Source organism: Lissotriton helveticus, chromosome 9 (genome assembly GCF_964261635.1).
Source record: "Lissotriton helveticus chromosome 9, aLisHel1.1, whole genome shotgun sequence".
In the NCBI taxonomy this organism is placed as follows: Eukaryota; Metazoa; Chordata; class Amphibia; order Caudata; family Salamandridae; genus Lissotriton; species Lissotriton helveticus.
Genome location: NC_136070.1, coordinates 1,215,187,055 through 1,215,213,457, shown reverse-complemented (window position 1 = coordinate 1,215,213,457; position 26,403 = coordinate 1,215,187,055). Strand labels below are relative to the sequence as shown.

At 46.6% G+C, this 26,403-nt stretch overlaps 1 protein-coding gene across 1 annotated transcript in view; it reads right to left on the bottom strand.

Annotated features, from left to right (window-relative positions):
- VHL (von Hippel-Lindau tumor suppressor) overlaps positions 1-20,388 on the bottom strand; it is a 31,310-nt gene extending 10,922 nt beyond the window's left edge. Inside the window, exons 1-2 of the mRNA XM_078661680.1 lie at positions 20,118-20,388; positions 11,214-11,339 (exon numbers count right to left, since the gene is read on the bottom strand). Coding sequence (XP_078517806.1) covers positions 11,214-11,339; positions 20,118-20,304 — 313 coding nt within the window. The 5' untranslated portion in view covers positions 20,305-20,388. The remainder of the gene's footprint in view (positions 1-11,213; positions 11,340-20,117) is intronic.
- Positions 20,389-26,403: the final 6,015 nt, after the last annotated feature.

Here is a 26,403-nt window from a genome sequence, read left to right as displayed (position 1 = left end):
ATCTAGAAGTAACTAGGGCATGGATTACTGTTCTCTGTGCTGAGAGGAATAATCCATAAAATCTTCTTTAGCCATTTCAGAACAGTAAAAGTGTAAAGGACACTTTGGCGACTTGTTGTTTCATCGACGGATGTTCGTCTACGATGAAACCCAAATTCCGAATATAATTCACCGGCATGGGTAAAGCTCCCATTTCAGAGGGACAATGTTGTGGTCCCCAAATGTCCTGTTTTTTACCTAAGATCATGACATAATAATAATAATACAGCCTTTTATAAAGCGCGATCAGTTACCTCAACCAGAGGTGTCCCGGCGCTGGGGGGGCAACGAAAAGTAACGTGGTGGGACAGGGCCCAATGACTCAGCCTATATGGGAGAAGAGCCAAGTCTTCAATAACTTCCTAAAACCAGTTTCTGAAGGTGCCAACTGTATAGCCGGCGGCAGAGTGTTCCACAGCTTAGCAGTGTTGTCCGAGAAGGTTTTGCCACCCAAACGCGCCCTTCTGACTCGAGGGACGAGTAGTTGAAGCATAGAGTTGGAGCGTAAGAATCTTGCTTGTGCATATCTGGGGAGTCGAGCTCTTAAATAGTTAGGGCAGGTTCCATGCAAGGCTCTAAAGGCCAAGGTCAGAGCCTTAAATTTGATCCTGCTTGTCACAGGTTGCCAGTGTAGCCTATGCAAATGCGGAGAGACATGCTGCTTGAACGGAATATGCTTTATCAGCCTCGCAGCCGCATTTTGTACGGTTTGCAGCCGTTGGATTAGATATTTAGGAAGGCCCAGGTAGAGGCTGTTAGCATAATCCAGCCTTGAGGTGACCACGGCATGGATTACCGTTTTTCGGCATCCTTCAGATAGCAGCAGGAGAAATTTTCGCAAATTCCTCAGTTTGCTTACGCACACTCCGACGACCTGCTGGATGTGGGGTGAGAAGGATAGGCTGTCGTCCCACTTCACCCCCAGTTTTTTTGCCTTTAAGCTGGGGAGAGGCGCTGGGCCCATCTCAGCTGGCCACCACAGCCCCGCCGCTGGTCGAGAACCTTTCCCGAAGAAAATCACCTCGGTTTTATCCGCATTCAATTTTAATTTGTTTGTGTTCATCCAACTTGCTACATCGCGGAGGCACCCCTTGAAGTTTGCGAATGCTGCCTCCGACACCTCAGAATACGGGAAAACAAGTTGGGTGTCATCGGCATATGAGATTGCTGTGACTCCCCAGTTGGCAATCAGAGTGAAGAGTGGGGCTAAGTAAATATTAAAAAGAAGCGGGCTGAGTGCCGAACCCTGAGGGACCCCGCAACCCAGCCGTCTAGGTTTAGAGGAGTAGGCGCCAAGCACCACCTTCTGTGATCTGTCAAACAGATACGAGTGCAGCCACCCGAGCGCCTGGTCCTGTAGGACTATCTCCGCCAGTCGATGTAAGAGTCTGCCATGGTTAACCGTATCGAAGGCGGCCGATAGATACAGGAGCACCAGCATAGCAAAAGCCCCTGAATCCAATGACCACCTGACTGACTCAGCTACCTCGATCAGAGCGGTCTCGGTGCTGAAGCCGGGCCTAAAGCCCGATTGAGTTTCATGCAAAATTTTGTTGTCCTCCGTGAACCTATTCAGTTGACGTTGGATCAATTTCTCCAACATTTTGCCTGGTGCAGCCAATAGCGAGATTGGTCGTAGGTTGCTGAGATCCTCCGGATCCCCATTCGGCTTCTTTTTCAGAGGGAGAAGCGTGGCATGTTTCCAGCAGTCAGGAAACACCCCTGTGGAGATCGACATGTTCCATATATGCTGGAGAGTGGGCGCAATTGAATCCGCCATCAGACTCCAGAGCTTTGGAGGGCAAGGGTCATCTGGCGACCCTGATTTGCACCTCTTTATTTCCTGCAGGGCCTCAGACAGCGAAATTGGCTGGAATTGGCATAGGGACACAGGGGGAACACTGGCCTCAGCCGTATCTGCCTTCATAGTGGGCCTAGACAGGGAAAAGGTACTGTACACTTTCTTGATTTTATCATCAAAGAATTCTGAAATGTTATCACAGTGTCACTAAAGGAACAACCTCCGTCTCAATGCATCTGGGTTTGAAGAAAGACTGCACTATTTTAAAGACTTCTTTACTGGAATGTTCTGCTTGCTGGATGGACGTAGCGATAAAAAGTTTTTTTGCCTTTTTTATTGATTTTTGAAGCTTGCGGACGGCTTCCCTGTAGCGGGCCCTTGCCAATTCGCAGTAATTCGCCCTCCACAACTGCTCCAGCCTTTTGCAGGCTGACTTTTCTGCCCTCAGCTCCATTGAAAACCAAGGGGCCGAGGGGGATTCCCTCCGTGACAGTACGCGTTTAACTGGAGCAATAGACTCCACCATATCGCCAATCCATTGATTCAACGCCTTCGCATCAGTGTTAGTGTTCGTGTTAGAAGTTAGAACAGGAGGATTCAGTGCCAGGGCTGGACCAATGGTTTCCGGTAGCAAGTTTTTCCACTGTCTCTGCAGGACGGAGCGTCTACCAGCCTCCAGTCCTTCACCCCGTAATGTGACGGCGAAAGGGATAAGAGCGTGATCCGACCACAGCACCAACATCAGTCTTGTCCCCGTTTAATTTGAGCAGGTTGTTTTGCAACCAGGACGCAACTTTACTCACTCCTAACTGAAGGACTGTGGATTTAGAACCCTTAGAAAAACAAAGGGAAAAGATGATCTGGGTATCATCAGCATAGGGAAAAAGGGACAAACCGGCCTCTTCAGCAACCTCTGCTAATGTACAGACATACATATTAAATAGTAGTGGGCTCAGCACCGAGCCCTGTGTAACTCCATATGGGGACGGCTTTGAGTTAGAGCTTGCCAACGCAGAGAAGACCTGGAAAGCTCGGTTCTTTAAGAAGGAACAGAGCCCCTCCAAGGCCATTCCCGCCAAGCCCAATGACTGCAAAGCTCTCACCAAAACGTAGTGAAACACCGTGTCGAAAGCAGCGCTGAGATCCAGCAGAAGGAGTGCTGCTGTTTCACCCTAATCTAATTGGTGCCTTAACATTTCAGTTACCCCTAGGAGAGAGGATTCAGTGGAGAAACCGTCTCTAAACCCTGATTGAGAAGTATGAAGAAAGTTTGGAAATTCAATAAGAGAGGTCAACTGACCATTAACGTGCTTAACCAGAATTTCTAGAAAGATAGGGAGCAATGAGATGATGCGGAAGTTAGACGGAGTGTCAGGGTCGGAATTGGCTTCCTTTAAGAGAGGGAGCACCATAGCATGTTTTCATTCCAGCGGAACTATACCCTCCTGTAGAGATGCATTTAAGAGTTCCATTATTATCCTAAGTATGGAAGTATCAAGCTTTTTAAGCACATGAGAAGGAAGTAAGTCACGGGAGAGCCAGATTTAATGTTCGCCAAAAGGTGATTAAAGAAGCTAGGTTCCAAGGGGGTCCAGTTTTCCAATTTGCAGAAGGATTTAATGTTGTGGGTAAGATCTGTCATCAGAGGGTCCCAAATGGCATTGGAAGTGATCTCAACCTCTGGTAGAGTACCTTAAGAGTTTTTGCTTAGCAGTGCAGAATGTATCTTTTCAACTTTATCCGTGAAATAGAGAGCAAGTTCTTCACATTAACTATGGGTAAGAGCAGGGGAAGTTGTCTGGGTCTCAGAGCCGGATAGCTCTTTTACCACTTTGAATAGCGTTTTAACAGTTTTGTGCCTGGAGGATTTTGTGTGAAAAAAACTCTGCGGGGGCACTTTACAAAGAGAATGATATTTGCTTAGGGCTTTTTTGTATTTTATTTTCGAATCTTTATTGCAATGTTTTCTCCAGCATCTTTCTAACGTTTTACACTTCACTTTCACTTTTAAGCCTATCAGTGAACCAGGGGGTTGGTGGCAGGTGTCTATTAGAACGTTTAGTAGACAAAGGAATGCATGTTTCTACAGCTTGTAGTATGCATTTTTGGATTTTACCGTGATTTGATTAAAAGCAGGTCTACTGTCAACTAGGAGCTTATTGAAAGTCTGGACATTGAGCTTAGCCCATCTTCTGTTCAGGCGTCAGACACATCGACTGAGGTGGCTAGGGGGAGGGAGCGTTACTTTCAGCGTAAAAGCTTCAACAAGACAATCTTCTGTTTTGCATTAAAATTAAGTTTTATAGATAATCCCTATGCCGCTCACAGTTTTTCTCCTCCTGTCTTTCCTGATAATGGCGGAAGACCTGCAGCTACATCAGGGGCTGAACTTTCCTGTAGCCAGGTTTCTGTTAAAAAGACAGCACAAGGTTGATTATCTGTCAGGAGATTGCAAAAAATTAAAATATGTGCTTGGTGTTTTGGAAGGGAGTGACAGTTAATGTTGTAGAATGTGAATTCTTTGTGAAATGAGTGTGTACATTTAGGTGTAGTACCATTGAGTTTTATTTAAGATTATCATACAATATATTGCCTGCTGATGTGAAGCGGTCTCTAGAATCTTTTGTGCCAAGAAAGTCACTCTTTCCGGTCAAATCTTCCATGTGCCCCGTCCAGGTGGCCAATTTCTCTAGTGGTACTACGAGCACCAATTTCTATTTTAGCGCCAGGGCTACCGTAGGCGTAGTTGGATGCCTTTTCAAATGAGTTTCCTCTTTTGAGAAACCTTTCAGCCTCTCCGGGGCTCAGGGGTAGTAGGGGACTCTCCATCTGAAAGAGAGAAATAGTTTTCCTCTATAGGGGATTCGCTCTTTCTCTTAGATAGTGCGGCGTTCACAGCCTGTTTAACAGAGGATCTAAGCTCCTCTTCAAATAATTTTTTAATACTATGCCCCATCAGTTCCGGGGTATTCTGAAATATTGGGCTGTTTTGCCCCATCTTTCCTTATATTTAATTATCATGCCAAATATATATATATATATATATATATATATATATATACACAACATACATACATATGTGTAAGCCCTTTAGTTTTGTTCTTTTATATTTTTTAAGGTGAAGGAGTCACCCAGGTCTTATTTCGCTGTTACACGTTAAGTTTTGTTGATAAAAAAAATATAGCTCTGGTGGTTTTTACACGTTTTGACCACAGGGTGGCAACAGTGTACTGATTATTGGTTTATTTTTGTATAAATGTAAATCATTTGTGTCCCTGTGAGCTTTTTTCCGCTCAACACGGCCGTGGCAGCTGGCAGAATAGGGGCTGTTGCTATGTCATCAACAAGAAAGGATGGACTGTCACCATCCTTCCCTTGTTGACGCTCATAGCAGAGCCGGTGTCCAGCAGCACGAGACGCACTGCTCTTCACTAGGCCTGGGCGGTAAATTCCGATCCGCTCGTGGAATTTGGGTAATTTTGCATTCCGCGGAGAACACGGAATTGCCAAAAATTCCACGATCCACAGAATTTTTTGCTTGTTCGCACTTTCAAAATGCGAGTTTGCAAGATATTTCTCCCCGAGCATGCAAACAGCGTTCGCGAACAGGAAAGAAGCATTGCGAACGGGCAGAACAAGCAATTCCGCATTTTTGCCGAACTTTTGCGTGCTCGCGGATATTCTTTACTGTTTCGCTGAGCTTTGCGTAGCGCTTCTACGCAAATTCCGCCCACCCCTACTCTTCACCTCGGCATGCTTGTAAAACGGTAAGGCCTCTGCTTACTGGGGTGTTTTGAAAACACTCAAAGGGGAGCTCGCTCCTCCTCCCTTTTTCGTGCCACTACGCCCACAATAAAATGTTTATAATCTGTAGTATCTGCATTTTTATTTAGAGTTAGCACAATGCACGCGCTCGTTCTTTCTTTTGTGATTTAAAATATAATTCCGCGGACAAAACGAACGAATATACCACCTCAAGAACTTACCTGAACCAGCCGTAAATTGGCTGGAGAGTGGTATTATAAAGGTTATGAGCCACATATAAACACATTAGAAATAAACAACCTAAACGTTACTACGAAACCATTCCTAGTCATAGTCAACATTCTATATTATATAAAGAACCACATAGCTCCTTGCTAAGAGGCAAAGATCAATTATGTAAGCGAGAGTATACTTATCTTGCTGGAAGCAGATAGTAAAAGAGGAAGATGACATTGCACCCCAGATACTTGTACTCTTTCATGAACATTCTTATCTTTGTGATGTGTTAACCTTCTTCAAAGGGCTGCAGTTGGAAGCGGCAATAAAAGCCTTTGCATAATGGAAGCCTCCGGTCTTGTAATGAAATCCTTGTCTGTGGTCATTTGTGGAGGCTCTCAGTTGCATGAGGCGGCACACACATAGCTAGCCTCTTGGTAAGAAACATGTCTGGCCAACCACATACTTAAGCTTGGGATTTGTGATCCCAGTTTTGGTGTCATGGGAAGGTGCAATTTCAGGAGTGTCTGTGAGCTGCATCATTTTATGTGCTCCATCCATGCAGAAGCAGCGAGTCAGTGGGTAGAGCAAGGGTGACTCCTCCATGTTGGGATGGTATACAATGCAAAGAAGTCTTGCGGACATTAAGGAGAGGGGCCAGAAACCAGACCCATAATGGACCGGCCCAGGAGAAAGGCCTCATGATGAAAGATGGGCAAATAGGTCAGAAGTGAATAAGCGTGGCAGGGTAACCCAGGAAATAGAGCGTATGAGGCACAGTGACCAGAGAGTGGACCAGTCCACTTAGGCTTAACAGCAGGCAAAGACTCCGTCTCGCCTGGAGCACTGCAAGCCTTCCTTCTGTTGATGGAAGGCACGTGGATCATTAGATGGGAGGGTGGCGAGTCGATGGGCTGCAGTTGATGAGGCGCTGGCAGGTGTTCTCACTCTTTCAGGCAGGAGCAAAGAGGCAGATGCTGAGATTGGGAAGGGAGAACAGCCACACCCGCTGTCAACCTGCAGCTAAAAAAGTGGACACCGATACGCAGGGTTGTTGGTGTCAAGGTGAGGAAATGGCAACAAAAAGCAGTTTGTAAACCAACCATTACTGACACACAATAACTGACCTGTTCAATATTGCACTTAGACAACAACTGTACTAGTCTAATCTGATAGACGCAAAACTGCACCCCCTCAGTGTACCCATCTCAGAAGGTTATAAATAATGAGAACAGAAAAACAAAGGAAGCTTCCTAACATAAGCTTCTTACTAAAGATTTTTCATTAGGGTTTTGAGTGCTCAGAGTTCATTCGAACCCAATATGTCGAAAATAACTCATGACTTTTTATTTTTTACTTCAATATGTAATGCAAGAAATAAAAGAATAAACTCAATGTATTAGCAGATTGCTTAATAAATATGCTGCGCTTAATTGGAATTGTGAGAAACTATTCAAATTTCACAGAACCTCATTAGCACATTCATTGTAATAGTCCCCAATAGTTTATTCAGTCCAGTACTTTGCATAATAAACCAGTATGTATTATACACACTACCTAAATCATTTAGAAGTCACTTAAGACAGGTGCTCTAATGCTAAAGGGGGCAGTGTACCCCCATCCGATTTCTTCCCTCCCCCATCTCCACCCCCACAATGAGGGTCCTTAACCCCCCCCCCCCCTCTCTCCAAGCTAAACACTGCGTCCCTCAGTGGATTTCAGGAGGTGTCCCTGGGTGCATCCCAGCATGCAAATGCAAGTATCATGCACTGTCCTGCGCTACACACAATCCATGCAGGCCATGGATGAGTTAAGTACACAACCACAGAACTTTACCTGAGGGGCCAATAGGCCCAACTCTAGTAACACAGGAGCTAAGAATATTTGCTCTGTGCCTGGAACACCATCCTTCTGCCTGCCCGCCAAGACCAGCATGATGACCTGTGAGGAGAAAGACCCTGGAGGAAGAGAGGATCCTGTGAGCAGTGTGAGGAGCCCAGGCCAGTTGGGTCGGGTGCTGCGAGGCGGCAGTCTGCTCTCTGACGGAAGTCAGAAACCCCCGCCGGGGCGGCCATGAAAATACAGGTTGTCAGCCAATGTCATGAACGCATTGGCGCGATTACCTGTGTTTGTGATCCTGTATGCCAAGAGAGGCCACTGACCCAGTTGAGGCCATGGCCTGTTACCACTGATACTGTAGGGCCATGGCCTGTTGCAACTGAGACTGTAGGGCCATGGCCTGTTGCCATTGAGACTGGAGGGCCATGGCCTGTTGCCATTGAGACTGGAGGGCCATAGCCTGTTGCCATTGAGACTGGAGGGCCATGGCCTGTTGCCATTGAGTCTGTAGGGCCATGGCCTGTTGCCATTGAGTCTGTAGGGCCATGACATGTTGCCATTGAGACTGGAGGGCCATGGCCTGTTGCCATTGAGTCTGTAGGGCCATGGCCTGTTGCCATTGAGTCTGTAGGGCCATGACATGTTGCCATTGAGACTGGAGGGCCATGGCCTGTTGCCATTGAGACTGGAGGGCCATGGCCTGATGCCACGGAGACTGGAGGGCCATGGCCTGATGCCACGGAGACTGGAGGGCCATGGCCTGATGCCATTGAGACTGGAGGGCCATGGCCTGTTGCCATTGAGACTGGAGGGCCATGGCCTGATGCCACGGAGACTGGAGGGCCATGGCCTGATGCCATTGAGACTGGAGGGCCATGGCCTGTTGCCATTGAGACTGGAGGGCCATGGCCTGTTGCCATTGAGACTGGAGGGCCATGGCCTGTTGCCATTGAGACTGGAGGGCCATGGCCTGATGCCACGGAGACTGGAGGGCCATGGCCTGATGCCATTGAGACTGGAGGGCCATGGCCTGTTGCCATTGAGACTGGAGGGCCATGGCCTGTTGCCATTGAGACTGGAGGGCCATGGCCTGATGCCATTGAGACTGGAGGGCCATGGCCTGTTGCCATTGAGACTGGAGGGCCATGGCCTGATGCCATTGAGACTGGAGGGCCATGGCCTGATGCCATTGAGACTGGAGGGCCATGGCCTGATGCCATTGAGACTGGAGGGCCATGGCCTGTTGCCATTGAGACTGTAGGGCCATGGCCTGGTGCCATTGAGACTGGAGGGCCATGGCCTGTTGCAACTGAGACTGTAGGGCCATAGCCTGTTGCCATTGAGACTGGAGGGCCATGGCCTGTTGCCATTGAGACTGGAGGGCCATGGCCTGTTGCCATTGAGACTGGAGGGCCATGGCCTGTTGCAACTGAGACTGTAGGGCCATAGCCTGTTGCCATTGAGACTGGAGGGCCATGGCCTGTTGCCATTGAGACTGGAGGGCCATGGCCTGGTGCCATTGAGACTGGAGGGCCATGGCCTGGTGCCATTGAGACTGGAGGGTCATGGCCTGTTGCAACTGAGACTGTAGGGCCATGGCCTGTTGCCATTGAGACTGGAGGGCCATGGCCTGTTGCCATTGAGACTGGAGGGCCATGGCCTGTTGCCATTGAGACTGGAGGGCCATGGCCTGTTGCCATTGAGACTGGAGGGCCATGGCCTGTTGCCATTGAGACTGGAGGGCCATGGCCTGTTGCCATTGAGACTGGAGGGCCATGGCCTGTTGCCATTGAGACTGGAGGGCCATGGCCTGTTGCCATTGAGACTGGAGGGCCATGGCCTGTTGCCATTGAGACTGGAGGGCCATGGCCTGTTGCCATTGAGACTGGAGGGCCATGGCCTGTTGCCATTGAGACTGGAGGGCCATGGCCTGTTGCCATTGAGACTGGAGGGCCATGGCCTGTTGCCATTGAGACTGGAGGGCCATGGCCTGTTGCCATTGAGACTGGAGGGCCATGGCCTGTTGCCATTGAGACTGGAGGGCCATGGCCTGTTGCCATTGAGACTGGAGGGCCATGGCCTGTTGCCATTGAGACTGGAGGGCCATGGCCTGTTGCCATTGAGACTGGAGGGCCATGGCCTGTTGCCATTGAGACTGGAGGGCCATGGCCTGTTGCCATTGAGACTGGAGGGCCATGGCCTGTTGCCATTGAGACTGGAGGGCCATAGCCTGTTGCCATTGAGACTGGAAGGCCATGGCCTGTTGCCATTGAGACTGGAGGGCCATGGCCTGTTGCCATTGAGACTGGAGGGCCATGGCCTGTTGCCATTGAGACTGGAGGGCCATGGCCTGTTGCCATTGAGACTGGAGGGCCATGGCCTGTTGCCATTGAGACTGGAGGGCCATGGCCTGTTGCCATTGAGACTGGAGGGCCATGGCCTGTTGCCATTGAGACTGGAGGGCCATGGCCTGTTGCCATTGAGACTGGAGGGCCATGGCCTGTTGCCATTGAGACTGGAGGGCCATGGCCTGTTGCCACGGAGACTGTAGGGCCATCGCCAGAAAGATCCAACCTCGTTGGGATCTTTGTTCAAGCCTGTGACTCCAGGTCAGGAGAGCACCACTAGGACCCTACAGGGCCGTCACTTGTGTCAGAGGTGTGACTGCGATCAGCAGAGAGACTTGGGAATGAGACCAGAAGTCGTCCTACAGCATCACAGCTATTTCACCATTTTAACAGCAAGAACTGCGAAGAATAAGTTGCTGCACCTGGAAGCAGTCACCATATGCAACTGGCTCAACGGGAGGATGCGTGTGAGCTGCTCGTTGTGGGGCGTAGGGGAGAGGTACTCCATCCCCTAAACCATTCTAAATACCATGGTTGGGTAAGACTGAAGCAGGGCCTTTGGTGAATTGTACGAGGTTGGACATTTATCACCCAGATAACTGAACTTTCAAAGCAAATGCCAGACTTTGAAGCGCACCTCTAGTACGGGCTGCACCTGGGGACATCTCCCGAAATGCACCCAGTAAAGCAGTGTTTCGCTTGGAGGAGCAAGGGGATGGTGGGTTTATAGACCCTTGTAATGGGTAGGGATAGCAGAAATGGGGAGGAGGAGTGGGGGTGCTGTATGGCCACATTCAGCATTAGAGTGCTAGTCTTATGAAACTACTGTGTGATTTATGTAGTGTGTTGCGTTTGCTTGTATAATAAATATTGCTTTATTATGCAAGGTATTGGACTGAACAACCAGCCTTGTTGAGTTATGAGCTTATTCATACCTTATATCTACCTCCATCTAATGAACCTTGGACGGTTCGACCGAGGCCACAGATGACAGTCAAGTGCTGAAGGAGTATTTCATGATCCAGTTACTCCGGGCCCATAGTAAGCGGGGCCCTGGGACAGCAGGAGTAAAAGGCCACAATCCTTACAGTTAGGCCCAGTAATCCCTGCCCACCTTGTGGCCCTCTAGAGTGGATTATGACAGTGCCTGATATCAGAAAGAGCACCTCACTTAGCAAGGGTGTCTCAGCCAGAGCACTACTTACCGGGAAGTGTGATGTCTACGCGAAAAGGCTGCTGCAGCCCATCGGCCTGACCCAGCATAAACCACTCTTTCTTGTTGCCAAGCAGACCGTCTTCTGTGTGTGCATCTCTGAAGAGCCAAAGATGACCTGAAATGACAGAACCACAAACAACGGTGACATTCACCTTTCATAGATTGTATAGAGACAAGTTGATACCTTACTTAGTGCTAATTTGCTTGCTTACTCAAGGCTCTAGAAAACGTCTTACCAAGGCCAAATTAGCGACTGAAAAACAATGTACACTGGAAATATATGCTGTGTGGATGTCTGCTAGCCTGTGATGAAGGTGAGAATTCCAAACTCTCCAACAGCATTGTAATATTGGTGGACACTAGTGGCACTGTTCATCAGAAGCTCTACCACCTTCTGGAAGGCTCATGAGAGTGGCATTGATGCACTGCATTTAGATGTTTTGGTTTACTGTTTTAGAAGTATGAATCCTATCGCCACAGGAAACAAATGATCACATCAGTATTAGGTTACTAAGGGAAGCAAACACAGTGCATTCACTCAATCAATCAATCAGGATTTAGGAAGCGCTGCTAATCACCTGATAGGGTATCCCCAGGCGCTTGCAGGCCCCAGAGGCTTATTCGAACAGCCAGGTCTTGTTTGCCATTTGGAATTCTGCATTAAAGGAGTGGATTCGTGCAATAGAGAAGCGGTTCCCAATCAGTGCACTAGTATACCCTGGCGTGCTGTTAAAACTAGCCAGGTGTGCAGCGAACAGATGCCGACAAACACACAGCAAGCCAGGTACAGCAATATTGATCGCGCTTTGACAATGCTCCTCAATTCTGAGCTGCATCATACATTAGGATTAGGTGGCTATGAGGATGCTTTTTGTGGCCAGGGACTGTTTTTGTTCTTTTTTCTCGGTGGCTCCTTCTACTCACAGCTGCAGAGTGGAGAGAGAAGATGCCCACTGTGAAGTTTGTTCCAGTTTGTTGTTGCATTATTGTGTGGGCTCGCCCAGGCTACTGCATCTACTAAGAGTAAGATGAGGCTTGAACCAGGATATGGGGATTGTGAATCCGCATCCCTAGTAGCTACTTTTTGCTAAAGTTGTTACATATGCACCGAATTGCACAAATTTGCTCTCCACAGACCGAGAAGTCGGCAAACATCAAGTTCCTCACCCACGCAGTAGCTGCCCAGCAACCGCACACACAGGGGAATGTCCCTGCTCCTCAATTACAATATTACTATGCTTTCTTGTGGGGCAACTACGTTCCAGCTAAGTACTGTGGGCCCAGCATGATCATCAGCCATCTGTGGTGAACCCAAAGGCTTCTAGATTCCGTGGAAAGCTGAGAATGGCGGTTTAGAATCTTCACCCGAGGTGAGCCTTGTTCTGAGACAGCAGCTGCTGACGCGTCCTCTTGTTTGGCAACTTCTATATAGTGGGACCTTGACCCATAGGTTTTGGAGCGCTTTACATGAGCACCAGTTACATTACACATGGTCGACAAGGAGATAAAGGCGATTTGCCCTGAACTACAGAAGGTTGCGCCAATGTGGGGATTCAAACCTTGTTTCCCAGTTCCGAAGTCAGCAGCTCTAGGCATAACACCACATTCTTTTTTCAGTAGTGTGGTCATAATCCACAAGTTTACTCTACACATGGGTGTCTCCATATCCTTGGCTGGAGGCCAGGGGGGTTGGGTGCCTTGTGTAAGGGGTTCGTACCACACTACGGTTAACAGGTGGCTTTGTGTCACCCAAGACGTTTCACTTCGATACTGAGCTTTCATTAGCAACTCAATACATACTAGTCGTTGAGCCAATGAAACTTAAATGCCCGGAAACAGATTAAAAAAAGAAAAAGCCAGGTATCGGAGCATTCTGTCCTTTCTGAGCCGATAACCTTAAACCTCACGCTATGTTCGCAGGCACGGTTACCAGTCCTTGACGTTCAACCCAGTGTATTCTCAGTGATGTAGTAATTGGTTTTCCTTCCATTTCCAGACTAACAGCAAATGCAATAATTGAATGCTACAGGTTTAGGAATGGAAAGACTGAAGACCTGCAGGGAGGCTGCTGCCATAGTTGGATGATTTAGTTGATGCTGTTGAGGTTGCGTACCCTTAACATAATTATGCAAATTTGTCCACAGAGACACTGTGACCAACATCAGCTTCAGCGAGCGCAGTGTCACCAATGATAAATGTCAACACGCAGGGCACGCCAAGACCATCAGCCACAGATATCATTCTGGATGCAATACTTACTTTTCCTGGTCTTACCATTTGGAATGACAGATCAGCAAACTCAACACATTAACTAATATATGTGTTTCATGTAGCTCTTGATTTAACCAAACTCTGGGTAATTCACAATGTCATCACACAGTGCAATTTCAATACATAAATTGTATTCTCAGCGTAAGATGAGATGCTAAATACACTGCAACATTCTAAGTACTTCCTGTTAAGGATAGCATGGGTAAAGTGAAATACTCATTACTGAGCAGCAGACTGCGTTACCCTCATCTCTTATTCTTGATTTAAAATATTGGGGTTTCTGTGCCCCGGTGAGGGGCAGGTGAATGTGAAATGCCATTTGTTGGCAGAAGTTTTTTTATTAAACAACTGTTATGTTTGTATTTTCTAACATCTAGGATTAGAATACCTTCAGCAGCTACATCCCAATTATTTTCAGAGAGAAAAATGGAAGTACTTATCCCCCACCTGCCAAACAAAGTAACATAATGGGGGGCCGCGGGTCAAAACAATTTATAGGATATTTGTAAGGACATGGAGAACTGATTAAAATGTACGTACAATGAGGCTGGTCACCTAGAATTGGATAAATTCAAGGAGAGTGATTGGCCTGGGGGCGGGAAGACCCAATGAGATTAGTTGATGCCAAGGATGGTGGAGGTCAGAGATATGGTGATGGGACAGGACTTAGAGGATAAAAATGTTCCAGAAAGACAAATTGTTATTGTCTTCCATTCTCCTTCTGCCACATTTTGATCCTATGCTGGCACATACTGCCACCCAAGGCTCTCGTCTCTGCACTGTGGGGGGAGGAAATTCTATTATGAGGCTGTATAGATACATTCTCTTGTATTGATGTATTTCACAGAGGAGGGGTACATATCGTATAGCTGCACTCATCCTGCCTGTGGTGATGTAATATACACCCTCAACCAGCAAGTGTTTAATACCATGCAAGATGCGCCGCAGGTCCAGAATGCGGATTCAGTCGGCATAGGTAGAAATAAAATAAAAGACATTGAAGGAAACTCCAAGCTTGATCTGATGGGATTGTGGTTCGGGGTAGGGGCCAATCTCCTACAATCTAATCTGGACCTACCAAGGTTGCAACAAAAAAGGAAGAATTCATCTCACTCCGAGACAACATTCGAACATATTTTATACCCATCAGCAAGAGAAAATGTTAAACATAATCAACCAACTGAATTGACATCTCATTCACACTCCCCAATTGAATGAGCTAAATGACCATTCATGCGGTCTTTCATTAAAACCCTAATATAGCCATCAGGACAGCTGGCTAAACATACCTGGATACATCTACAGTCTCACATTAAGAATGTGTATTCACAGCCTTCAAAGCAGCATGAATACACATCATTTAATGTCACACCAGCAGAAGCCAGCACACACCCTTATTGACTTATGCTGAAATCTGAGAACATGTACACAGCCTCATCAAAATGCACATTCATCAGTGTTCAACTTATGGGCTGAATAAGCACACAATTCCCTTGTACCCTCCCACAAGTATGTACAGTTAGTTGTTGACCAGCCACAGATACCTGTATATCAACACTCTGGACTGGTGCATGAACATACGCTGTGTACTTCTCTAGTTACAGCATAAATGCACATACACAACGGATACTATAAAGTGCCAAATGTTAAATGAGACAGTACTATATGGTTAATTATACATGCTCTTGAGGACTCACTGGCGACAGTATGAGAGAGGGGTGTGCTACATTGCCCATCGTCTCCTTTGAAGAACACAGCTTTCTTCACAAATACATGCTGTGGAACAAGCATTGGCAAAACCAATAGGTCTCACCTATGTAAGAGCTATTCGCTTTGCCAAAGTGTTTTAGCCATGCTGTACACCAGCATGGCTGCTGTTCAGCAACGCTAAAAGTTAGTGGTGTAGAGGAGAGCTGTGTGGAGTGTCGTAGCGTAGAGTGGTGAAAAAGTCAAGTAGAGTGGTGAAAAGTGGAGTAGATTGACAGAGTGTTGTAGAGTGTCAGACTGGAGTGTCGTGGGGTAGAGTGGAGGAGTGGAGTGTGTCCAAGTGGCCTAGAGTGGAGTAAAGTGTCGGAGAGTGGCATGGAGTGTGGTGGAGTACAGTGTAGTAATGGATGCATGTAGTTTTAGTGGACTGTCATAACAGACAATGCATTTTCAATTGAAATGACCATTTCATCGGAACATACAGTTTTACTGACAGCGCACAAACGATGTGGAGAAAATGTATCCCCTAGTGTGCTGATTTGTTTTGATTCTATTAACACCTTCGCCGCGGCAGACATTCCGCAAGACATTCCGCTGCGGTGCTGAAAAAACCGACGCATGTGCGGTTCGGACAGCCCCGGCCGTCCTCCGCACACGCCCACTGTGACGTCTGACGGTCATGGGCCGTCAAGACGCATGGAAGGGGTTAAAATACTTGTTTCAACCACACTACCAAATTAAAAAAAAAAAATTTGCTTCATTTGTGCTTTCCCAATTCTGAAATATGTGCACCGTTCATTTACAATTTGTTGTGTGCTAGGAAAAAAACAAAAAACATTCTTTCCCTGCACCAGGCAACATTGTCACATAAACCCTGGAACTTTGAAGTCAGAGAAAGAAAAGTAAACGCCAAACTCCTTTGGAAGACACAGCCTGACATTTGACCTCTGTCTTTGAACACACAGCAAATACAACACATTAATAAAAACATTTAAAGGCTGGTTTAGAGAAAGCGAGGACTCGTGGAAGATACAAGGAAAAAATGGTGCACAAGCTTTACTCGGAGGGAGGGACGAAGACATGCTGGTCAGCCTAAAACAAATAAAGCAGCAAATCAAAAGCCAGAAAACGTAAGTAACAAACCACAAAGGCAATGATAAGCAATGGGTGGAATGCATTCCCAAGGAAGCTTTCAGAATGCCCACAAGAAGCCCTTTCACAGCCAGACAACTGCGCTAAATAGGCTTCTACCTAAAAAGCAGGCTTATGGGTTCTAGTTCTACCTTTCTGGTGATCTCTGGATCCAGAAAAACGTAAGCTTTGTCAAAGACTGTAGGTCCGTATGTGTATATATTAACTGAAAAAGCACAACAGTTAAAAAAAAAAAAAAAAGTATTACCTGCACCACCACAGATTTCAGATTATATCCATGGTTTAATATGTGAAGTTTTAAGCAGTGCAATTTATACTAATGTAAGTTATATATAAATGATGAATTCCAGTATTTTATTTTGAAACTGTAGTGCTTTTTCAGTCAATTTCCAAGGTTTTTTTAAGGCACGTTAAAATATTACTATATTCCTCACCTATAAATTTACCTTTAAACCTTTGTTTTTTGTCAATGAAATTCTGTTTTCTTTTTGTTTTTAACATGGAGTGATATCTTATTACGACATGCTTGCAGCCAAATCCCTGCCCCACGCAGACCAGGCCCTGTACCCAAAACCCCGTAGGAGGCCAACTCTCCACATTTGTGTTTTTCTTTTTTAGTCAAATGAGAGTCCTATGTGACCACCTGGGGGATGCGCTGGCTCCCACAAGACTGCGATTAGGCAAAAAAAAAAAAAAAGAAAATCCTTGTTTTGGACTCTGGCATACATATATAAGTTCAACTCAGTAAAAGCTTCAAATTATGTACGAGGGGCTGCACCGAGGAGAGGCAGTTATAAAAGTCACTGGAGAACTACCAGTACCTCATGAACAACTCATTGGAGAAGCCTGGTCTAGACAGCACACAACAGCAGATGCATCAGTGGTGATTATTCCGGAGCTTACATACAAGCACTGGACAATAGAAGTGTCACAAGCATCTTACAAAGACACCGCCACTGATGAAATTAATGCAGTTCCCGCTGTTAAAAAATAAGCATTGGCAAAACCAATAGGTTTCGCCTATGCAACATCTATTGGCTTTGTCAACTTTTTTCTATTGGCTGCAGTGAACCATGGCGTATAGAAAGCGTGACACAGACATGCCAAAAACTCTTGGAAGAAGCAGAACATTGACAGGAAAACATTCTCAACCAAACATTTCTGGGGTTAGTGGGCCTCAACCTGGGGGTCTGAGGCCCTTCGCCTCTGCAGTGGCGGAGCCCATCATACTATGGCTCTGCATACTGGTCAAAGAGCAACCACCTTAACAGTGGCAAAGACGGGCAGTAACAGGATTCTCAGGGAAGTATAGCGTGGTTGCAGACGAGCTCACAGATTAACAATCACACAACACAATAAATGAATGTCCATCCCAGTGCTACCTTTTTTTTTTAATGGAAAAGTACTTTAGCGCACACTTGAATGAAACACTACACACTATTATGTCAAAATGACGTTTAGCATTTTGGGCTCTATCAGACAGTGTTGCACCTCTGTCAACTCTCTACCAATTCTCTGCTTCGATCCTGGCTTGGTTTTTCTTTAGGTTAGGCGGGCCCCCCTTCTTTTGGGGTCCGAGGCATTAGCATGAATATGGCTCAGATGCCCATAGTGGCACCGATCGTGATTGTGCTCAGTATTTACTGCACATCCTCAGCCTTTTGAGTCTTACCACACATGGTGGATCAGTCCTTGTTGAATGTGTGCAACTGTCATGTTCTCTCTACCGCAATTGTATTCTCTGTCTTAAGTGGTGGCATACCAGCTTTGCTCGTACACCCTGCTAAGTCTGCTGGGACCACACTCTGGCAGTGCGCTCAGCAGGAGCGAAGGTGGCAGTCCTGGGTCTTCTTAGTCTTGATTGTACCTCTGATGGATTTCGCAGCAGTCCGAGGCTTTGGTTAAGGTCATAGGTGCAGTCTCTTCCGGCTGTTCATGATGCAGGAAGACATAGAGGAGCATGGGCCGACAGCCCATGCTCACCCATGCCCTGGTCAGCTACTCTGGTCAGACACAGCCACAGACAGATTTATTTTTTCTTGGCAGATGTGGCAACTTACAGACCGGTTACTTCTGGGCAGATGTAGTCAAGCACATACCGGTCTGATCTAGGCAGATGCCGTTAAGCACATACCGGTCTCTTCTGGGCAGATGCCGTCAAGCACAACCAGTTACTTCCGGGTAGAAGTAGCCACACACAGGCTAGTTAATTCTGGACAAAGGGGGCCAATCACAGGCCAGTTACTCTGAGCAGATTTCTAAAAAAAAAAGCCCCATGTCTACTCCCCTCACTTCTGTGCCTAGGTCTCCTCTCTTCCTCTTCAGGAACATCGGGAATTCTCTTTGGCTGTCTGGGAAAAGAACCTAACCTCCATCTTACTCAGAGGCTAGGCAAGGGCGTATCCAAAATAGATCCAACATGCCTCCATTAATGTGGCTCACTCACCTTCACCATGCATACTATGCACATACATGCAGGATGTCAGCATCAGGAAATGGGAAACTATATAGAAGCTTAACTGTACATGAATGGGCCAGTAGGCCTCCATTCTAGTGATATAAACTAGAATTGTCTGGTCACACCTGTGAGTTCACAAAACATGGTATGCTGCCACCATTGCTCTACGTACTTAACCCATGAAAGGGACAGTAGTCCACTGAAAGTCTACGAGGGCAAAAATCGGTCCAACCCTCCATGTCACAGGACAAATCCAGGACCTTACTCATGTCAATAACAGGCCTAGTCCTCTGCGCATGCCCTAGGTTAGCCTGACACTGGGACTAACATTTAAAACCTGGATACAGAGTATACCAAGGGCAGGGGGAACATGACTGTACGCCATGCAACTGACATTCCGGTCCCAACACATTCTTATCTCTAAGTGAACTGCGCCTCCAGTTGAGAAAGAGCTATCCACAAGTTTACAGTCAAGGGTCTGTGGGCGATAATGTTAACCTTCCGGCAGGGCACGCTACACAGGGGTTTATGTCAGATGACGATTAATTCAGTGTCTATATTGCGTCCTTAAGAAATAGGCTAACATCAAATTAGAATGCACAATGTTATTTGTGGTGTCATTACAAGCATTTTTTACTCCTGACTTGTATGGAAGTGTTGTAAATTTCCTGCGTAGAAAAGTTTAATATTATATGTACTTATAAAGTATTTTGTTCAGTTACCTAGACAGAAATGTTTTTTTTTCCTATTTCTGGTCATGTCGCATCATTGAAGTGCAGCTTTTATCATTAAAGCTCAGTTGGCAGAGCACATGGGTAAGCTCTTTGTCTTTACCTGGTAGTCACCTGTTACATACCATGTTATCAATCCATCCCTCCTGTAGTGACTGGCTGGTCACTGTTCTAGTGTTTGTTGTGCCAACTATTCCCCGAGGGCTGGCTTACACTCCAGGTAAATCCCAGGTTAGACTGGATACATTTATAGCTGCATCAAAATAATCTATGCAAAGCTATATGCATAAAAGCGCTAAATCATGTGCTCAATTTAAAAAATACACATCATTACTCTGTGTTTGTTTGCAGGCTTAAAATCCGAAGTTTTGCTTTTCCATTGCGACTCTACACAATAGATCACAGAAATAATAGATATAACACGGGTAATGATGCTCTACCCATGCACGCCCAAGAACGAGTAGAGAACCCTGCTGTTTGGAAAGTGCATGGGCTGGCACACTCTGCAGGAGTCCATGCACACTGCCCTGCAGAGATGAACCACTGAAATACCCCGGCCCACCCAAGGACTCACGCAGGTAGGTGTCCATGTGCAGTCCCCTCCCGGGAGGGATCACCCGGTAGTCCGTCCGCTCGCCGTTGAAATTGATCCAGACGGGCACGACCGTGCGCGGTGAGAGGTTGCAAAAAGTAACCTGTACCGGATGCCGCGTGTTGATGGAGCGGGGCGGCGCTTCGGGATCCGCGGCTGGCTCTGGCATGGTCCTACCGGTCAGCTACTACTGTGCGTTGGTGTGTGTTATGTGTGTGTGTGTGTCCCTCTGCGCGAGTCCGGAAACACCGTCAACTCCTACTTTGAACCTGACCTAGAGAGTGGAAATGCTCCGTCTAGTGTCGCGCGTGGCGGCCATCTTGGAAAGGAGGAGTGCCCCCCCCCACAATATCACTATAATTATAATGTTCTGCATGTCTTTCTCTATTTTCATCACAACTAGGGCTTCTGTGCTTCCCATACGCATAACTGCCAAGGTTTCAAATTGCTATGTGTGACATTTTCATAATTTCAGTGTAATTATGAGTTACATTTCAATGACTATGAGTGACACTTTCTTGCAAGAAAATCAAGCAATGAAGACGAGGGAAATTCATAAATATTTGAAATTAGACCAATTTGAGCATCCAGAAACTCTAAGAAGATCTTAAAACTACTGCAAATACCTGGGATGGCTGACCCATGATAGCAAATAAACACAAAGGAAGGTCCCAGGGGAGTGTTTAAAGACCCTGACTGCTAAACCCCCTGACTATCAATGACACCAACAACCAGCATTTTCAATGCAATAGGTCTCGCAGTTGTGAGAGTTTGAGCTATTGGCATTGTAAATGTGTGAGTGGCGTTGCATGTGTGAGTGGCGTTGCGTGTGTGAGTGGCGTTGCGTGTGTGAGTGGCGTTGCGTGTGTGAGTGGCGTTGCGTGTGTGAGTGGCGTTGTGTGTGTGAGTGGCGTTGCGTGTGTGAGTGGCGTTGCATGTGTGAGTGGCGTTGCGTGTGTGAGTGGCGTTGCGTGTGTGAGTGGCGTTGCGTGTGTGAGTGGCGTTGCGTGTGTGAGTGGCGTTGCGTGGATGAGTGGGGTTGCGTGGATGAGTGGGGTTGCGTGGATGAGTTGCGTTGCGTGTGTGAGTGGCGTTGCATGTGTGAGTGGCGTTGCATGTGTGAGTGGCGTTGCATGTGTGAGTGGCGTTGCATGTGTGAGTGGCGTTGCGTGTGTGAGTGGCGTTGTGTGTGTGAGTGGCGTTGCGTGTGTGAGTGGTGTTGCGTGTGTGAGTGGCGTTGCGTGTGTGAGTGGCGTTGTGTGTGTGAGTGGCGTTGCGTGTGTGAGTGGCGTTGCGTGGATGAGTGGCGTTGCGTCGATGAGTGGGGTTGCGTGGATGAGTGGGGTTGCGTGGATGAGTTGCGTTGCGTGTGTGAGTGGTGTTGTTTGGGTGAGTGGCGTTGCGTGGGTGAGTGTGGTGTTGCGTGGATGATAGCGGGCTTGCGTGGGTGTGAGTGGCGTTGCGTGTCTGTAAGTGTTGCTGTGTGGGTGAAAGTGGCACAGAGCCTTTGATGTGGCCACTTACTGATTAGCATTATTAAAATCTGCATGAAAATGTATTTTATTATTACTATTTATTCTTTGCCAAGCACTCATCACTGATCTGGGCAGCAGTCAAAGTGCATAAATAAAAGTAAGTGAACTCTGATCCTGGGGGATTTTGGTAGATGTTTACGTACAGACATACACAATACAACGCACATACCTTAAATGGAAAATATAAATGCAACTTACCTTTATCTGTCGGGAAAAAAAATTGGGTAGGAAAACTAGTTTGGTTAATGCAATCACTTTAGGCCCCTGCATGCTACAAGCGGGGACGCATTTTTAGTTTGAAGAATGTGATAAGCTGAAGGAGGAGGGGGTGCGAGGGATGAGGGAACACGGCCTGGGGGAAGCTGGCTGGGGAGGGGGAGGAGAAATGCAAGGAAGTTAGGGGAGGAGAAGCCGAGAAGCCGCAGAGCGCACGCTGGGCGAAGCCCTTTGATGTGCTGTGCGGCAAATGGAGGGAGGCTGATGCGCGTTCATGTTTGGACACGTGGTTCACATGAACTGCATGAAAACGCCAGCAAAAAGCTGGTGGTTTCATGAGCATTTTGAGCACTTGAATTCTCGTTCCTCAATGCGCTTGCGCGCATTTAAGGTCACGGGACCTAAAAATTAGCAGTGAGTCAGGAATGGCCAATCAAATCATGTACCCAATGGACAAGAAAGGGAAAAGCTATCAATTAGAACGAGTTCCCATCAGTCCACCATCGAGACCGCCCTTCATCATCTGGGATCTCTTGTTCATTTCAAGGTAGGGAAACCACAACAGACCTGGCAGATATTAGTAACCAAGTCAAGGGTGTCCCAAACAAATTTCCACAGATGTGAACAAGGTGTGTCTAGTGAAGAACTGGATAGCAGTGCTGAATAGTGTGTAAGTGAAAAAGAAAAGAGAAAAAAGCTCTAAAATTAGGTAGTGATAGGGGAAAACAACTTTAATATACACCCTCGCATTCCTAAATTAATAAAAACAGTGCAAATAGTAGTGTAACAGAACTACTAGCAAAGATGTTAGGTCGACATGTTTCTGCAGTCACTGGAGCCTATAGGTCTCCTGCTGCTTCCTCATGACCATTAGTGCTACTGCTATTTAAAAAGGTAAACCATATCACCTAATACGTGTAAATCTACTCGTCTTCCCAACCCATTTGCTGGGAAGGAACAACCCCACCTCACCTGGCACCAGCTCAGGTAGTGGGTGCACCGCGCTCTCCGTCGGTACACCGGTCGTCCCTCTGAAGCTGTTTCGTGACCCATGATAGCAACAAAATTATCAAAATATCACCAGACCTGTCAAGTATCACGCATCAGGTGTGATACTAACGCATTTTAGCGCGGTGGTCCGCATCACCGCACTAACATGCAACGTCACGCATTTGTGGCGTCCCCTTGACACCACTGTTGGTGCAGAGGAAGAGACAAGCGGGACCGAAATCGCCGATCTGGTGCTGCCCTGGCTGTAGGAATGAGCATTCATTATCAATGGCTCAGCTGCTGCGGGCCGTCCGGCACGGCATTCACGTAACGTGGTGAGGGGAGCGGCAATTATGGCGCTTTGGTTTGCTGCTGCGCCAGGCGTCATGGCAATCATTTTATTGGTACCTCATTCATCATGGGCACCTGCGTTTACGGACGGTGAGTGGGTCGCACAGTCATGGCAGAGCCTGAGGCAGCATCAGGTGATCATTAGAATGGACTCAGACTAACTGCCTCTGGTGTGTGCACTGCTGCAGAACTCGTTGCGGAGTGTGTGATTCAAAGTTGTGAATGTTTCCTTTTGTAGTCAGTCTGATTCTTTAACTCTCCGCTGTGCTCACCTCAGCTGGTGCTGCGGTAATGTTGGGTAAATATTGGGTAAAAGGCAGCAGCTGAGATGTGGGCTAGTGCTTCTCAGCATTCTTAGTTCGTCCCACGCGGATTGAGACTGCCTAGTCCGAGCATGCCCCATTACAAATGCTGGTATGTAAAATATGCTGTAACAGCATTATTTTAGTTTTGTGCTGCTGGGGCCGGGCGTTTCAGCCGAGCCCTGCCGCTCTGTTTTTGTTCCAGCCTCCACTGTAACACGTAGTTTCACAACCGGCTCATGGTAAATTTAAGAAATACAGGACCTGGCAGTGCCTGTTATATATTTAATTTAGAGGGTCACTCACTGCCTGTCTGAGACCCCGTTAAATTTCTACTCTGTTCCCTGCTCTCCCAGGCTGTACTGAGCAGCACCACTCAGCTCTGAGCGTGATGCAGATCTCAATTATCTTCAAATATTATTTACTATTGTCTCATTTGATTTAAATATACGTAGGAGTCAGTCACATCCGGCTTTTCCTTTAATTATGGTCAGGTGACGTCCAGCTTTAGAACCACCGGTATATTATATTTAATTACAACGTCACTGCTCTGTCTGAGCCTGTAGCTCACTGCTGTCAGGACGCACTGGTGCCCCAGCCCTCCACGCAGCTGACACAGTGAGTGCAGTCCATAAATTAATTTTTGTTATTTATTTATTAGCACTAGAGGTCTAACATATTATTACAGCCTGACTAACCCTGTAGCACACTGACTGAGTAAATTAATTATAATTAGCAGCTGAGATCCTCACTGGGGCCTCTCAGTCTGCTTGGTCAGGTCTTACATGTGACATAGCCTGGACAGACTCTTTGTCAGTTATTAGTGCCTTTTCATTTCTGGTGGTTTACAGCAGTTTCAAGATCTTCTGAAAGTTTCTTGTTGCTCAAATGGGTGTAATTTCTGATACTGATATGTTTACCTGGTCTCCATTGCTTGATTTTGCTCACAAGAAAGTGTCACTCATAGTCCTTGAAATGTCACTCATAATTACACAGAAATTAAGAAAATGTCACACATAGCATTCTGAAACCTTGGCAGCTATGTATCACACATAGCAATCTGAAAACTTGGCAGCTATGAAGAAGGCGGGAAATCTACATATGACATAGCATTGAAGCCATGCCCATACTTGTGACACCAAGTGTTCTTTATTTACATATTTAATAAAATTGATAGGAAGTATGTGTTTTATTCTATTTCTATTTAATTGCTTCCCTTGTACAATGCTGCTTGTATAATAAACTTGTGAATTTTGGATGGCATAATGTATTAACTAATAAGGAAAAAGGCGGAAACAATGCCAATTAGGCAAAAATAAAAGATAAGGAGCATGTTTAAACAAGGAGAATAAAACAAATCACTTTTACCAGGTGGTGGCTGTTGTCCAACACAAGGTCATGCAAAAAATGAATGTGATGGCAAAAGGTTTATCACTTGCAGTGGGGTGAACTGAGTCAGTAAAGCTGCCACTGCAGGGGCCACCTTATTCATAAGCGAATGTTGTTAGCAGGAATGTAAGGCTTGTGAAGTAATTACTAATACCAGCCTCAGAGGTCACCACTAGAAAACAATAAAAAGTGGACATCAAAAAAGCAGGTCACATTGCTGACCAGTTTAGTAGTTTGTTCCAAATGATCTTTTTCTTTGAGTTTTTCAACCGAATCACGTCCATTTTAGAGGTTTTATACAAGGAAGACAACCACTCCGGATGTGTGGGAGGTATTACTTCAGCCCATCTCTTACAGATTTCACATCTGGCTAAAAGAATTGCAAAAAATAAGAAGTCTCTATCGGGCCAGTGATATCCCTCCAGATGCCAAAAATTATAGATTCAAGGGAGATATGTATCGTATACCCCAGAATTGATGTTAAAGAGTCTCTGATTTTGCTCCAAAATTCTGCTACTGAAGGACAATCCCAAAACATGTGTATATCCGGAGCGCTTTCCAGATTGCATTTTTTACACTTAGCAGGGGGGCCTTTGGACATTTTAGAGAGCCTTGCCGGGGAGAAGTAAGCCCTATGTGTTGTGAAAAACTGGTTTCTCCTCAACCATGCTGGCTTTACGGTCGAGAACAGGATGTTATATGAAGACCGCCAGAGGGACTCCCAATCAATATCCAGAATAGCCTCCCCCATAATTGCTCGGCCAGCTTGTATTCGCCGTCAATAGCCTCTTCAATAGCCCAATAATAAAAATATATGTCTTTCTTCCCTACTGGTTTGTTAACTAGATGGTCTTCCACGGGGTCAGCAGTCTGATTTTTTTTTGCGTCCTATGATTAAGCCTTAAGGAAGCTCTCAGGCAGTGTCTAAGCTTGTGACGATCGGTGACACTAGCCCTGGTCTATTCCTGATGAGAATGCAACCACCGTCCTTAGTAACAATAGGAGGGCAGCAACTAGGATGAAGTGGGTATGCTGCTGGTAGCCTGGAGGGGCAAGATCAAACTGTTGGGCCTACCTCTCCTTCTGGAGTAACAGCGGCAGCCTATGGATTTCTTGTTAGCTGTGGTTGGAGGCAAATGAGGAAAAAAAAAAAAGAAAAAAAGCAGGTCACATGGCTCCGATAAGAGTTAATACCAAAAAGAGCAAAGACTTGCGTTTAGTCTGCTGAACCACAGGACTATACAACAGGATGTGAGAGGCCCTAACACAGAGCTCAGTTGCCTCGGGCCTATACCATAACTTAATCAGAGTCAGCTGACACGCAGACTCCGGCCACTGCGATCAGCAGTGTCATGACACCATGATTGCTGGGCAAGCCCCAGGAGAAGCTGTGAGACACACACAGCGGTCACAGCAGGCTGTAGTATTTGCAAATGCCACACCAGTATAGTGAGAGGCACCAGGGTCCGGCGCACCGCCTGCTAC